This window comes from Apteryx rowi, unplaced genomic scaffold, assembly GCF_003343035.1.
Source record: "Apteryx rowi isolate R43461 unplaced genomic scaffold, aptRow1 scaffold_283, whole genome shotgun sequence".
NCBI lineage: Eukaryota > Metazoa > Chordata > Aves > Apterygiformes > Apterygidae > Apteryx > Apteryx rowi.
The window spans coordinates 894,801-909,125 of record NW_020449230.1 but is presented as its reverse complement, the minus strand read 5'-3'; the positions used below and the strand labels follow the sequence as shown (position 1 = coordinate 909,125).

The 14,325-nt window shown below is 43.4% G+C and overlaps 2 protein-coding genes across 4 annotated transcripts; both read left to right on the top strand.

Moving 5' to 3' along the window:
- Positions 1-79: 79 nt before the first annotated feature.
- Positions 80-2,779, top strand: LSM7 (LSM7 homolog, U6 small nuclear RNA and mRNA degradation associated). Its single transcript, XM_026068946.1, has 4 exons — positions 80-174; positions 495-585; positions 1,194-1,265; positions 2,410-2,779. Exons 1-4 carry the CDS (start codon positions 169-171, stop codon positions 2,550-2,552), a joined length of 312 nt encoding a protein of 103 aa, XP_025924731.1. The 5' UTR covers positions 80-168; the 3' UTR covers positions 2,553-2,779.
- Positions 2,780-3,559: 780 nt separating this feature from the next.
- Positions 3,560-9,466, top strand: LOC112967604 (kelch-like protein 24). 3 transcript variants are annotated; one of them, XR_003254028.1, is made up of 4 exons: positions 3,560-6,483; positions 7,499-7,910; positions 8,287-8,456; positions 8,971-9,057. XR_003254028.1 is itself a non-coding variant. In XM_026068944.1 (3 exons), the coding sequence occupies exons 1-3, from the start codon at positions 5,505-5,507 to the stop codon at positions 9,281-9,283; spliced, it is 1,704 nt and encodes a 567-aa protein (XP_025924729.1). In that variant the 5' UTR covers positions 3,560-5,504; the 3' UTR covers positions 9,284-9,466. The 3 variants fall into 3 exon arrangements, 1 of the variants encoding a protein (XP_025924729.1); XR_003254027.1 differs by having other exon boundaries at positions 8,287-8,498; positions 8,971-9,048; XM_026068944.1 differs by lacking the exon at positions 8,287-8,456 and having other exon boundaries at positions 8,971-9,466.
- The last annotated feature ends 4,859 nt before the right edge of the window (positions 9,467-14,325 follow it).

Genomic DNA, 14,325 nt, shown 5'->3' with positions numbered 1-14,325 from the left:
ACCGGCTGACACGGCGGCCCGCCCCGGAAGTCCCGCCCCCCGCTGGCCGGGGGAGCGAGCCGCGCTTGTGGGCAGCCAATGAGGTTGCTCGCGGCGGTGACGTCGCTCCAGGGCCGCGGCGAATGAAATGGCAAGCGGCGGCGGGGGGACGGTGGCGGCGCGGGCAAGATGGCGGTAAGGGAAGGGAGGGAAGGGAGGGAGGCGCGGCGGGGCCCGCGGCCGCTTGGGGAGCGGTCGCGCGGGAGGTGGCGCCTGGGCCCGTCGCCGTCCTTCCCTGGCCGCGGCCCGTGAGCGGGGCCGTGTGGCTGCGGCCTGCCGCGGCCGAGGGCGGCGCGGCGGTGCTCCCCGGGCCCGGCCGCCCCGTGCTGCCCGCTCGTCCTTCGCTTTTAGCTCCGTGTTGGGAGGTTTCCCTTAGCGGCGCGGTTCCCCGGGCGGCGCGCGCGTGTGTGTGTAGGGACGTTTTAACTGAGCTCGTTTTTGCTCATCCTCGCTAGGATAAGGAGAAGAAGAAGAAGGAGAGTATTTTGGACCTCTCCAAATACATTGACAAAACGATCCGAGTGAAATTCCAAGGCGGGAGAGAAGGTGAGCCAACACGCAGCACCTGAGCGCCTGGCTGGTAGCGAGGCATGTGTATTCGCAGCATACTTTGCATCTCGGCTTTTTTCCTCCTTTTCTGTGTCAACTTTTGTCTCCTGTGTGATCGCATTGCCTTCATCCAAGAGATGAGCAATGGATTCTTTTCTTTGTTACTACTTGCTATTGTAGGTGTGAGGCTTCTTATTGTGTTTCTCCTTTAATCTTTCCGCTAATTCCATGACTGTTATTTCRTCTGTGTTTCATCTTTTTTGCACCTTTCTCTCATCATCTTCTATTGGTTTTCTTAAAGCATCTTTTTGGCTGTCTTCTTAAAATGCCCCTGAAATTGACTGGTAACAAAACTGTAAAAGTTTTGAAGAACATTTTGAAGAACTGGCTGAAAATCCTGAAAGTTTCCATTGACACAACAGGCTGGTTTCAGCTTGTGCTTTTTGCATTTGCACTGTGATAAAGAGGGCACTGTTTAATATCTCTGCATTCACTTGTTTGATAGCCTTGTTTGAGGGAGGGTCTGGAACTAGAGAACTGAGTCCTGTAGCTGCTTTTTGGGGGGAGGGTCTCTAATTCTTTTGTGTGTGTGTGGTCTTTAATAGCTAGTGGAGTCTTGAAAGGATTTGACCCTCTTCTGAACCTTGTGCTTGATGGTACCATTGAATATATGAGAGGTAAGTAATATGCCATCTGTGTAAAGAAATCTTTTTTTTCCCAAAAATAATTTGCTTAATAGAAAACATTCTGCTCTTTGTGTTGAATAACCAGACACTGCAGCTTGACATCATCCAAAGGGAGATTTGCTCACAGTTAACTATGCTTAGAGGAAGGAATGAGATAACAGAAGTTAGGTTAAGGGTGGTAGAGAAGGGTGGTCCTGTATAACCCATCTGGTGTTCTTGTCCTCCARCACTTGAATGAAGTAGCTTCTGTCTTTTTAAATGAGGCTGTTGCCTTTCACTTTGTGTACACTGTTGAAGGGTGGCCAGTTCACTCAAAGCATGAAAAAAATCTCAGCAAAAATTGGTATCTTACTGTCTTAAACTGTTCTGTGTGCACTCTTTGCATTTCCATGGAACTAAAGCCTTCTATAACCTCTTAAGGCTAACACAGCTGTGACTTTTATTTTTATTTTTCCCCTCCAAGCACAAATACTCCCCTTCCCCTTTTTGCTCTCTTAAACAAAAGTGTCTTCTCTCATTATGGGACAGTCTGTTTTCTAAGAGTTTGCAAGGAAGCATCTCAAGATTTATTTTTGTTTTTAGGAGGGAATTTTAAAAGATGAGCTTAGTGCRTTTTTACCAAATATTTTGACATCTTAAAGAGCGTAGAATTGGCTCTTGCTATGTTAAGAATGTTCATCTGTCTGTCCCCATCCACAGTCTTGCTTGATTTGGTCTGTGCATGGACAAGCAAGAAATTTATGCTTARTGCATTCTGTAGTCAGGATCTTTGTCTGATTTGCATTGATCCCCAAATGTTTGTCTGAAGGGTATTTGGAATGGGATCAGGAGATTCTTTCAGCATTTGTATGTATGTTCTTGGTTATGCAAGTGACAGGGCTGCTGAATTCCTTGTATGCAAAGCAGAATGTGTATCCTTCAAATTGTAGTTCTTTATCTGTGGCGTGTGCTGCTTTGAAAACTGATAAATCCTGAAGACATTGCATRTTACTGCTGCTTCATTTTTATAGTCCATGTGTTCAAGCAGTGCAGAGAAGCCTGGAAAAATACTGTTCATCTGTGCTTTTCTGAAGTTGATGAGATTTGGTTTCTTTTCCTTATGCTGCTGTTGTAACCATAGACCTCTGCTTTTCAGATCCAGATGATCAATACAAATTAACAGAAGACACACGCCAACTGGGACTAGTGGTCTGCAGAGGAACTTCTGTGGTTCTCATTTGTCCACAGGATGGAATGGAAGCTATTCCAAACCCTTTCATTCAGCAGCAAGATGGCTAATGCTTTCTTGGGACTGTTTCTTCAAGGGTGCAAATCATTGGAGGAAACTATCAGTGTGTGAAAGCTTTCTGTTTTGGGGGAGGAGTTTGAATGTGTGTTTGTTAGTGTGAAAGAACAATCAACTTTTATTTTGTGGCTTTCTGTAAGTGGTGAGAGGATGCCTCATGGTATGTAAGAAGTAAGTTCTGATTTTGTTGAAATAAATGTGAAACTCTTCATTCTTTAGAGTTGGCAGGAGAGAGTATATTGTSTAGAAATTGTATGAGACCCTCTTGATATTGTGAGTTTTGAAACAACCACATAAGATTAGTAATGAGTGCCCTGAAGATTGGTAATAAGACTTAAATTTTTAAATACATTTTTAGAACATGGTTTTCTTCCTCTTAGATGTCAGCACTTAGCTGGGAAGCGTTTTGCGTTGCGTTTTAGGCTTTCTGCTCTTGAGTTCAGTCTGTTTTGCCTGCTTGTTCCTGTACATGCAGGAAACTTACTTTTGTTGTGTGGTACCTTGTTATCACCTTTACAAACTCCATAGCTAAGAAGATATTTTCTAGAACTTGTTCCAAATCTTGTGGGCTGTGAAATCAGAGTGTTGCCGCATTTCTACAGAAAGACTAGAGTAACTTCTAGGGTAAATACTGTGTCTTGGCTGAGTGACATGAACGTTATGGAAGCATCTGTTAGATGCTTGGAATTTTAGGGGAAGAATATTTAAGATCCTAATGTTCTATTACAGGCAATGCCTGGAAATATTGGATATTTTTGTATCTTAGATATCCCATTTGTAGTTTTGCTGGTTATAATTTCATTTGTAAGTAAGCATTTTTTAAATTTCTTTTATACTTCATAAATAGCAAGATTTGAAGAGTTGTGAATGAATAAATACAGTTTAGTCTGTTCTTAARTTCCTGTTGTTTGTTAGTCTGAAAAGTGCTGTACAGCTGACACTGCAATTTTCCACACTTGTAAATCTAAATGAAATTTGTTCAGGTGGTGGGTAAGTGTAGGGAAATCGGAAGAGACCAGATCAAAAGCTGTGCTCCATTTTAAGGATGGAAATCAATGAGAAATGGTGACTGACAGCTTCTGGTCCCTGATCTGAGGAGTCATGTGTTTTTGTTAGGCATTGTAAAGACTGCCCAGGAGAGGATGCCTGCCTTTAGACTGTAGGTAGATAACCGGCTTCTACTACTTGCTTTTCCTGAGGTCCCTTTAGAAGGAGGCTGTGGCTGAGCAAATTTTTCTAATGTCAGCAGTAGTGTTCCTGGAAATCCTCAAGAAAACATGCTAAGGACAGGCTGCATTGGTTGTTTATTTTGGCGTCAACAACCTATTCCCGTTCATAGCCTTTCCTGGGTCAACTCTGAAATGGATGGGCACTTTGAGTAAATCAGCTCAAGTTCAGTGTATCAGACTCTTCCAAGAAGCTATGAAAGTAGAGACCAGTTGCCTTGTGTGGCATATTGTGTCTAACCTTGAGTGGGTCTGGATTTTAGTCTCTTAGGAGCTCATTCTTTGCTGGGTGCTCCCAACAGTAGTCTGCAGAATCATGCTCCCTCCAACACTATGAAACTTGTTCTGTGTGCAGTGACACAGCTTCAAAGGAGACTCCTTGTTTAGAGTGGAGCAGAATTTACTCTTCCTCAGCCTGAATACAGTCTTGAGCTGTCCTTGGGAGGGGAGAGAGATTGTTGGTTATTGTTGATACCAATTACGGACTGCACCATCTCCCATCTCTCATGTCTTCTGAGATTGGTGTATGTGTGTGAAGAGACCTGCTGAAGCTCTTTCTTGAGTGGATCCCAGGCTCTTGATACAGAGGATATGGAACAATTGCCTGAAGTCATATGTTAAATGTTTAACTCGGAGGGGCATGTTTTCAGGATTTCCTATCGGCAAATCTTAGGGAGTTCCCTGCTCGGTAAATGGGTTGTTGAACCTTTATTGTAAGGTACTTACTGTTCTTATCTGTAGTACAGTTTTCTGGCTTATATTTGGGAGCCAAGTACCTGAAAATAAGAATATAAAAATGAGCATCAATTTTAAATGCATATAGCCTTTTCTGTTCCATTCATTCCTAAAAGTGAACTCATAAGAATGTTGCAACAGCAGTCTTGCAGAAGCCTTTTTCAGAAATGCATTAGGGAAGCTCCAAGAAAAAAAAAGTGCACTTGATTCAGATAGCACTATTCGGCTTGCTGAAAAATGGGACCGAGTCTTGCTGGGATGGGTTCTTGAGTGTGGCACCCTAGTTCAAGGTCACTATACAAATCCCCCAAACTTCTTAATGGCGTGGTATAAACTATTTGGAAAACAAGGTGTGTGGGAGCACAGTAATCTGTTGCTCGCGCTGTGACTATTTCTTTAGAGCATTGAGGATGGYTGTATATGTGACTTCCTTCTGGGTGTGAGTGGGGGCTCATTGCTTTCCCTCTCATCTCTCACTGAAACATCAAGCTAAGTAGATATGAAATATTGCAATCAGTATGGAATTTGGTATTGAACTCTACTCATGAAAGATGTGGGTTTGGGAAAATCAGTGTTTTTCCCAGGAAGTCTCAAACTTTCTGAAGTTTTTGATTTGAAAAAGGAAAAAAATATTGTAATAAATGCTTTTGTTCTAAGTGGGTTCAGTGTTCATGTACAACTTCCTGAGATGTAGCCAGCTTAGGAAGAGTTTAGTTGTTCTACCTTCCTTCTCCTCCTCCTAGTCCAGACTTTTTTTGGGGGGGGATAACGGCTCCCATAATTCACTACGGTTTTACTTAGCTGAGGTAGAAGCTAATTAAAGTTGCCATTTTTGATTATACAACTTTCCTGCTATTGCTGCTCTGAAAGCAGTGGGACAGAAGAGAAAACCATGAGGGTAGAAAACATACTCTATTTTTAGGACAAGATTGGCTTATCTTGTATTTATCCTAGCCAGAGGGATAACATTTCCAGAGACCTCACATGAGTAAAGACTGCGCAAGGGCTGAGTTAATTTTAACTGCCTGGCGGTTAACAAACATGGAGTCTGCACAAGAAGCAGAGGAGCTGGGACCTCAGACAGAAGTGATTACAGACACCATTCTTGAGGTTGGAGAGAGACTCTTTCAGGTCAGCCGCAAGGCACTTTCACTGCACAGTCGTTATTTTGAAGCCATGTTTTTTGGGGGCACAAGGGAGAGCTCTGAACACCATATAGTGATCAGAGGAATTGATGCAGTGCCTTTCCAGGCACTTCTTGAGTTCACTCGCACGGCCCAAGTGTTTATAGATCGAGAAAATGTCACCAGCTTACTAGAAACAGCTGATTTTTTTCAGTTTGACAATGTGAAACTGTTTTGTGAGAAATTTCTGGAGAGAGAGCTGCATGTTTCCAACTGTCTGGGCCTGATGGCTTACTCGCAGCAATTTGCCTGTGTAGATCTGCACGCGTCTGCTGTGAATGTGGCTCTCACTCACTGGGGGGATGTGATATGTCAGGAAGAATTTAAGGCACTTCCCAAAGAAATGCTGATGCAGTTCCTGCAAAGCGATGACCTTTTTGCTCCTCGAGAAGATGTGGTTTTTGACAGTGTTATGAGATGGATAATGGAGGACCCAGCAACGAGGGAGGAAGACTTCTTGGATTTGGTGGGAGAAGTCAGAGTCACTTTTCTGAGTCTGTCCTTCCTTGATATCTTGGTGAAACGCAGCAGGCGCCCTGGAGAGAAAGATACTTTCTCCAGACTAATAAAGAAGTTAGACAGCTGTCCTCCACCCAGCTGGCAAAATGTGGAACTGTCTCCTTATGCTGGCCGGAGCTATGACACCTTATATGTTCTGGGAGGAAGACATGACAAAGAACAGCAAGAATTATTTCTATTTCAACCTAGATCAGGGACCTGGCAGGCTTGCTCTCCCCTGCAGCGCAGAAACCTCACCCAGTATGCAGTGGCAGCAGTAGGTAATACACAGCTGTAGCTCAAGTGATGCTAGTGAGTGGGACTGAGCAAATGCAAAGAAAAGTTGGGGCTTAGACCCAAATGCAGCGAGTTCAGTTTCCCCTCCTGTAAGAGCACTTTCTTGCTAAAAACCTCACTTATATCTGTGTTCATTTGGGTTCAAAGAATGGTTGGTTTTCCTTAGTGCTGGAAGAATGTTAGGAAAGGCTGAATATTTCTTTTCATATAGCAGAAACAGCAAAGCCATTGAATTGTTCTCACATTAGCTGTATCTGGAATGAGTCTAATGACTTTATTTGAAGAAGCACATGTTTTTTTAGGCCTTGAGGCTTCTCTGTCATGGTGGTTTTGACAGATGGTGTCTTCTGATTTTTAGCTGGCTTTAAGTTAAAGTTACCCAAGGATGCTGAAATTTCCGTCCTTGGAGATTTTCAAGACTCTTCACAAAGCCATGGCTACTCTAAATTGGCATTGGTGATAGTCCTGCTTCAAGTGGGAGGTTGGGTTAGAGAACCCCAGAGGTCCTTTCCAACCAGTGTTCTATGATTCTCTGCAGGCTTGGAAGCAATTGCTGCATTCTTTGGGCCCAGTGTGTCTGGACAGATGATAAATCAAATATTGCAAACTAATAAAAAGAGCAGCAATTTTCTCTGCTTGTCTTGCAATGTTCCTGTGACAGATTTGCATTTTAATGCATTTTAATACCAGCGCTGGCCTAGAAATCTCACTGTTACGGTCTTTCTAAGGTAGAAGCTTATGACCCTCCAATCAAAGAACAGTAACAAATGTGGTTCAGCTTGCAAATTAATTCATGTGATTTTTTCCAGTTGAATGTGGAAGAGGGGAACCTCATTCCTCAAGTGAGCTTCTTTACACCTGTGGGGCTTTCTGTAGGGAGAACATGTTCTGTTTATGAGAACAGAGCTAGATACAGCCTGGGGAGAAATGAGAAGCCCAGTTCTTAGGAGCAGCGTTCAGCTTTCATATAGCTGATATTTTTCTCTGTTGTATTCCCAGGGAATTTTGTTTTTGTGACAGGAGGATACTTCCGGGATGAGTTTGTGTGGTATAGTGTGGATTGGGTGCTGATCTACAATTGCTTGGACAATAGCTGGCTGGAAGGGCCTGCCATGCAGAAGTCTCGCAATAGTCATTGTGCAGTAGGAGCAGGGCTCTACCTGTATGTACTTGGAGGGAGCACAGATGAAGGGATAATTCCAGCAGTGGAGCGCCTGGCTTTGATGGACTCGCAGTGGGAAAGCATGAGTCCTATGGTTCAGCCTGTGGAGAGAGGAGATGCGGTCAGTGTAGGAACCAGCATCTATGTGGTCTGTGGCCTTGATGAAAATGGACATGTTTATGGTGGAGTGCAAAGGCTGAACATGGAAACGGACATCTGGGATGTCATCTCATTCTCCCCACTTCCCAGGTAAGAAATGCTCTGCTGGGCCCCAGCAGACAAAGAAAGGTTCTGCAGATAATTGTATGCTGTCAGGGTGTCTGAGGAGAGGCCTTTGTCCCATAGTAAATGGCAGCTGAGTCCCTAATGTCTTCAGTAGGGCTGGGATTTCAGTTCTAGTGGGTTTGGCATGATCCATTTAATCACACAGTCTTATCTTTTGGTACTGTGTTTTCTCATCCTGCCTGCCCCCCCCCCCTTTTTTTTCCCCCTCCTTTATTTCTCTGTAGCATCTCTCTCAGATGCTATAATGGTGCGCAGGTTTCTTTTCGTGGTTGCTTTTAGAATGGATCGCTGCTGGGCTTCTGAGCAAAAGAAAGAATTTATTTCTTTGTTTGTATTATAGTAACACATAGAACCTCTGTACCTTGGGACCTGATCCAGGACCCAATGGCCTGGGGACAGACAGTTTTCTACAGCTTCCATCTATGTTTGGAGTCCAGATAAATAAGCAAAGAGGAGGAGGTGTTGATCACACAGACGTTTCTGCCCAGAAGACCAGAGCAGGCAGTTTTTGTGGGTGCTGCAGTTTTATCTTGTACAACATTAAAAATACAGGTATCAGTATTAGCAGCTCATTTGCCCTCCTTAATTGGAGTCAGAGCAATTGGAAAGCCACATTATACTTAAAATAACATGAAATACAGAATCCCACTGCACTTACCCCAAAAACTTGAAGCTAAGATCCTGCAGTGTTTAGACAGACATCCAACTCCGAATGGTTGACACCAAGTGATGGAGGATTTGCCACGATCTGTCTCTCTGCTCCAGCACTAATTACATTCTTTTTTGAAAGTGAACTTACTATTTCCAAATACACGTTTGCTGACTCCAGCTTCTAGCTAGTGTTGTCAATGATCCTGTTCCAAGGAGAGTTTGGACTGGAGAAATCCACAAGTCCTGTCCCACCAATGCTTCTGTGATTTTCTGTTTAAACGGGACCATCTTGATGTGAGGACCACTGTTGCACTGAATATTTCAGGGAGCAGATCTTCCTATTGATACTGATTAAGATTTTCTTTCCTTCCAGGTATGACCTGCGCATCACAGCACTGAATGGTGCTCTGTACACCATAGGAGGGGGAGCTTTTCGATTTGATGTGAAGACAGATGAATGGACCCAAGTGGATGAGGAATGTTTGACCCAGAAGTTCTTCATGGGTTGCAGCACTGTGAATGGACAAATTTATCTCCTTGGCCAGAGAAAGGGGAACAGTGCCCTCCCCACTGTAGTGGTCTTTGATCCCTACACTGACCTGTGTCAGGTCATAGAGAACAAACTCCCTTGCCCCCTTCCTATTCATGGGTGTGTCTCTGTCCGAAGATTTGATACTTGGGCATAAGTGAAGCCAGATCCAGCTTAGCCGTAAAGTCATGTGCTTTACAGCTGGTGGGAGCTAGCTTGTGTCAATTTTGGTTTGGGAAATGTGTTGAGTTTTGAAAAAAGTTCTGTTTCCTTAACATCTTTGTCTTTTTCTATCTGGCAAATGATCTTGAAGCAAAAGCCAGTAAAGCTTCTGCAGCTACCTGTGGTTTTCAGTTTATTAGAAATTGTGGTCAGTGTTGTTAAGGGCACATAAACTCATCAGAGTTGAAGCTAAATAAGGGCTGTTCAGACCCCTAACCTGTATGGTTCTTTGTGCTTTGTATGGCTGGGAGGGACAGGAATGTCACTGCATCAGTTATAAAAGCACTGTAGGAATGAAATAATAAATCAAGCGTGTTTTAAGGGAGTCCTCAGCAGGATGTATGGGCTGTTACTGCTGCAGGAAAGAGCAAAAGAACACACTGCGGCCAAGCTATACCGAGTGTATCATTTTTAGCCTGAAATAAGTGAGCTTCCCAGGTTCTATAATAATGGCTAAAATCACATTTATTCCAGTCTGGAGAGCACCACAGAAGGGGGGCAGGCTGTTCTGGATTTATGCGTTTGGGTATGTGATGATAACCATTTGCAGACTGGGCACTTAGGAGCCCTGCCCTAGTCTCCTTAATTCCCTTTGGCTTCCTCACTGTATGGACCCAGAGTAAAAATACCATCCCCATCCCACAGCACTGGAAGGAGGCTGCAGAGGAGGAGCAGGGACTTGCACATAGCCATAATTAAAGGCTGTTGATGAGGAAGCAGGATTGGTGGGACAGGACTAAGGATTTACCACAGCAGTAGGGAATACCTGGACAGCTCTCCAAGGGCTCTCAGGACTCCCAGTGATAGAGTTGAGTCTCTCCCAAGCTGCTGAGAATACGGCTGTCATGACTCTGCTTGAATGGATGATAAGGGGAGACTGCAACAGTCACAGGACCCAACACCAGCCCAGGAGGTCACACTACAAGGATGATCAGCTGGCTGCCTTTTAGCATTGCTTCCTGCAGATCCAACTGTCAAAATCCTTCAAAGGAATGCTGGCTTAAGTGCCTTCTGCCTTTCTCTCGCACATCTTTCCTGACTTATTTATATTTTTCCTTGCATAAGTCAGATCTGGGAGAGGGACTGTGGTTCTTCACAGCAAAGTCTTCTACCTACACCATCCATTATTCTTCACCTCACTTCTCCAAAGTTGTTTCATTTCCCAAACATTTGTGTAAAATGTGTCAGCCCCCTTGAAGGCTTATTCAAAACCTGGGTAGAAAACAATTTTTAAAGACGCTGTTTGCAGGCTTATATATATTGTTTGCACATATACATATATAAAGATTTATCTGTCCTCTATTTTCTGAGCCTTTGGACTGTCAGTGACGTCAGACCTCCAGCAAGTCTCTAAGAAGAATTTTCCTACTGAGTTAAGATCTGATATTGCTGATACTTCAAAAATTGTGTTTGTTTTGCATTGGGCACAACTTATTTTAGGTAAAACAGACTGTTTAGTTTAGGTGCAATTTGTTTTTATATCAACTTTAAATTTTATGTTCTACTATAAATTTTGAAAATAACATCAAATGCAATATGTTACAAGGTGAAAAGTAATCCCAAATAGAATCCCCCAAATATATCATTAAAATGTTAATATTGTAATAATTTTGTTTTCAGGTATTAAAAAATGAAACATCAACAAAATTAACACAACCCTGGGGAAAGTTTTGGTTTAGACTATATTTTCTGGTGGAAAAGCCTTCATCTGGAAGAGTTTCAGTTACTTTGAATTTCAGGAGCACCCAGTTTTTCCCRGTGGTGGCATAGGAAGACCGGTGTTTTATTAGTTTCCCTGGAGATGCTGCAGTGTGGAGCACTGAACAAGATTTCAGAGGAACAGTATTTTTATTATTAAAAAGCATAATAAGCATTCAGGCACTGAGGAATTCATTTTTTCAGAGGGGAGGGGAAGGTAGATATTATAGCTGATTGGGGTCTTTTTGGTAAATATAGTTTGAAACTTGAAGCTGAGAAGCACAAATAACCTGATGCTTTGGTCTAGACACTTAGTGACTACTCTTTCCCTTCTGACTCTGTATTATTGAGCTATGCTGGAAGATTTCATGTGAGAGAGCAAATAGTTTGAAGTTAAAAAGTCAGGAAAAATCAGGAAAAGGAATGCTAAGAAAATTTTGGTGCTTTCTGGTTCCTTACAGTTTTCACTTCCCCCGTTTCATGGCTTGCAATGCTTAATAACTAGATTTCATGAAGTTATTTTATATCCAATGACTCATGAGCTGCCAAGAATATTTTTAAATTTTAATTTTGGACCCATATCAGCTTGAAAAGGTGTTTGATGAGTTTTGCACATGACATCGCTGCTCAATATCTCTGCAGTATCTGAGATTTAAACCTGACCTGCGTCTAGGCTAGCAGACCCTTGTGAGGGAACAGAACTCAAAGAGGAAAAGAAGGAAGGATGAAGCTGGTAGCAGCGCATGGTGGCTGTCCCTGGTGCACGCTCTGGTGGTGGGTAGAGACCAGCTGCATGATATGAAATCTCCCTTCACAGCCATACCTGGCAGTGGGCCCCGCTGGAAGTGTGTCCCAGGCTAAGGATGTGACAGGGATGGCACGCAGACCGTGCTGGAGGTTTCTGGGACCAAAAGCTTCTGCCAGCCCACCTACCTGGCCTCACAGAATTTTTTGATCAGTGTGGGCCGGTCCTGGGCCTGTTGGTGCCAGAACCAGCTCTCCACCTTTTTGGCAGGCAGATCACTTTGGTTGGCCAGTGAAATCAGATCCTCCTAGAAAACAGTCAGGGAGCAGGACTTAGCCTTCCCGATGCTCTCTGTCTCGGTGTGTGTGGAACAGCCATGTTCCTGTAGGCTGCCTCTGCCCCCATGGGTCTGTGTTTCCCTGAAGGTCACCTTTTTCTGGAAAAGTTCAGATCAGCTGTATTTGCATTTGTGAGCTCCCTAATCATTTTGGCAGCTCTAAAACTCCAACCCAGACATACCTAAATACAGGTTCAGGAAGTAAGCACAGGCTCTCCTTGGTTAAATTTTGCCAGCTGTACACAATGGGATATGATGTTTTTACAAGTCTAAATACATTTTATTTCCATCTCTGATGTAAGTTTGCTTTGACAGACTGATGATTATAAGTTACAAATAGCAATGTTGAAGCTAAAAGTAGTCTTAGCTTGTGATAATTAAGAAACAAGCACATATCTCACTTGTGAGCATAAGAAAAGACATCCAACCGAATGACTGCACATTCACAGGCTCAAAGGCATCATTTCTATTTTATAATGCTCTATTTTATATGTAGTACATTCGCTATGATTTAAGTAAAAATAGAGATGAGCTCACAAGCATTTTCTAATTAGTCTGACAAAACTTAATGCAAATTTAAGTCAACTATTATTTTTAAAATCTAGGGATACACATCAGTGTGAGTCACTATCTGAAGGACTCAATTCTGCCTAAAATAAGGAGTCTAAKCCATAGATCTGAACATGTAAAGAGRATAGATGGCTGTCTCCTTATCAGAGCCAGCAGTTCTCATACTATCTGCTAAACCCGATACGCAGACAGTTGGAAGGTGCTGGGATTGCAACTGTTGAACACATTGGAAGATGCTGAAATATCTGCTTCTTCCCTGGCTTTGGGCAACAATTCTGAGTGTCCCATTCCCCCGCCCTACCTGCCCCCCCATTCCTGTGCATATGGGTGATAAAGATTCAAGGGAAAGAGATTCACATTCTGCTGTGGTGCCCAGTGCTCCATCTGATCTGCTGGGTTATTCAGCAGACAGGCGACACTGAGTCTTGCTACAGGTTTTATACAATATATGCTCACAAACAGCAGTTTCTTTGTGCTGGGGGCTGTGATGCTCCTGAGGTGTTCCTCTAGCATATTGGGGGGGGGGAACGTTTGATACAATAAATTCATAAATACTGCTGCGGCACTCACAGGCTTCCCCACAATGGAACAGACAGAAAGAGAGAAGGTGCAGCAATGTGGGGAGGAAGCTGGATTACACATACAGCTTCTCTAAGCCATAGGAAGTTGATGGCGAGAAAACATGTTTCACAGTGTGATCTGACCCAATGACTCATCACTGTCACATTTGGAGCCTCAGGTAAAAACAGTACCAGTAGTTTCTAATCAAACTCAACAGCCCTCTTGAATCCTTGATGCATCCTTTCACAATGGACAGATCTTCCTCCTAATGAGCCTGGCAGAAGCTTATCTCCATCCTCAGGGGGACAGCATAGCCCCAAGGATAAAGAACATCAAGGATTGATATACCTCTGCACTGGCTCCACAGTGCATTGTGCAGTCTCTGGGAAGAATTCTGTCCTTCAAGTGAGATGTGTGCGATATTACAACGTGGATCTTTTCTATCTTTTTGAGGTTCTGAAACATCATGAGAAAGCAGATTAGACATTAATTTCCCTTCCCTCATCCTTGCAGTTCCAAAGCATCTTCCCAGTGCTGCGACCTTGGAATTGCCACTGCCCTTGCAGTTCCAAGTAACCTGGACTGCCCCTAGCTCTAGTGTAAGGGTGCCCTGAAGTGCCCCCTGCCAGCCAGGGCCAAATGCAGCTTTACCTAGGAGGAGACAAATCAGGCAGCTGCAGTTCTCTACTGGCATGGCCTAGTGTGGCTGCATGTCCTGAGTATGTAATGTGCACTGCAGGTAGATCAACCCTGGCAATGGCACCTATATGTCTCCCACATCATCTACCCACAAAACATAGAGCTACCCAGGGTACCTGTTGCTAGTTAGAGAAATGGGAAAGAGCCTAGACAATCAAACTGTTCAAAAGTAATTTATAAAGAACTGTTACATTTAGTAGTACAAARTGATATACAACTGTCTCTCCCGAACGCTTGTCACCTGCAGAGGAGTGGCAAGACTGTACACTCAGATTAAAGAAACATAACAGTATACAGAACACTTACTTTGAACTTCAAATTAGCTCAAGGTTTCAGAGACAAACAATCTCTAGCCAAGATGAATTTA

Excerpts from the sequence above, each read along its gene's own strand:
- LSM7 (XM_026068946.1), top strand. Across the intron at positions 586-1,193 it reads ATTCCAAGGCGGGAGAGAAG|CTAGTGGAGTCTTGAAAGGA; the intron begins GTGAGCCAACAC and ends GGTCTTTAATAG. Across the intron at positions 1,266-2,409 it reads TACCATTGAATATATGAGAG|ATCCAGATGATCAATACAAA; the intron begins GTAAGTAATATG and ends TCTGCTTTTCAG.
- LOC112967604 (XM_026068944.1), top strand. The coding sequence starts at position 5,505 with ATGAGTAAAGACTGCGCAAGGGCTGAGTTAATTTTAACTGCCTGGCGG. Across the intron at positions 6,484-7,498 it reads GTATGCAGTGGCAGCAGTAG|GGAATTTTGTTTTTGTGACA; the intron begins GTAATACACAGC and ends TTGTATTCCCAG. Across the intron at positions 7,911-8,970 it reads TCATTCTCCCCACTTCCCAG|GTATGACCTGCGCATCACAG; the intron begins GTAAGAAATGCT and ends CTTTCCTTCCAG.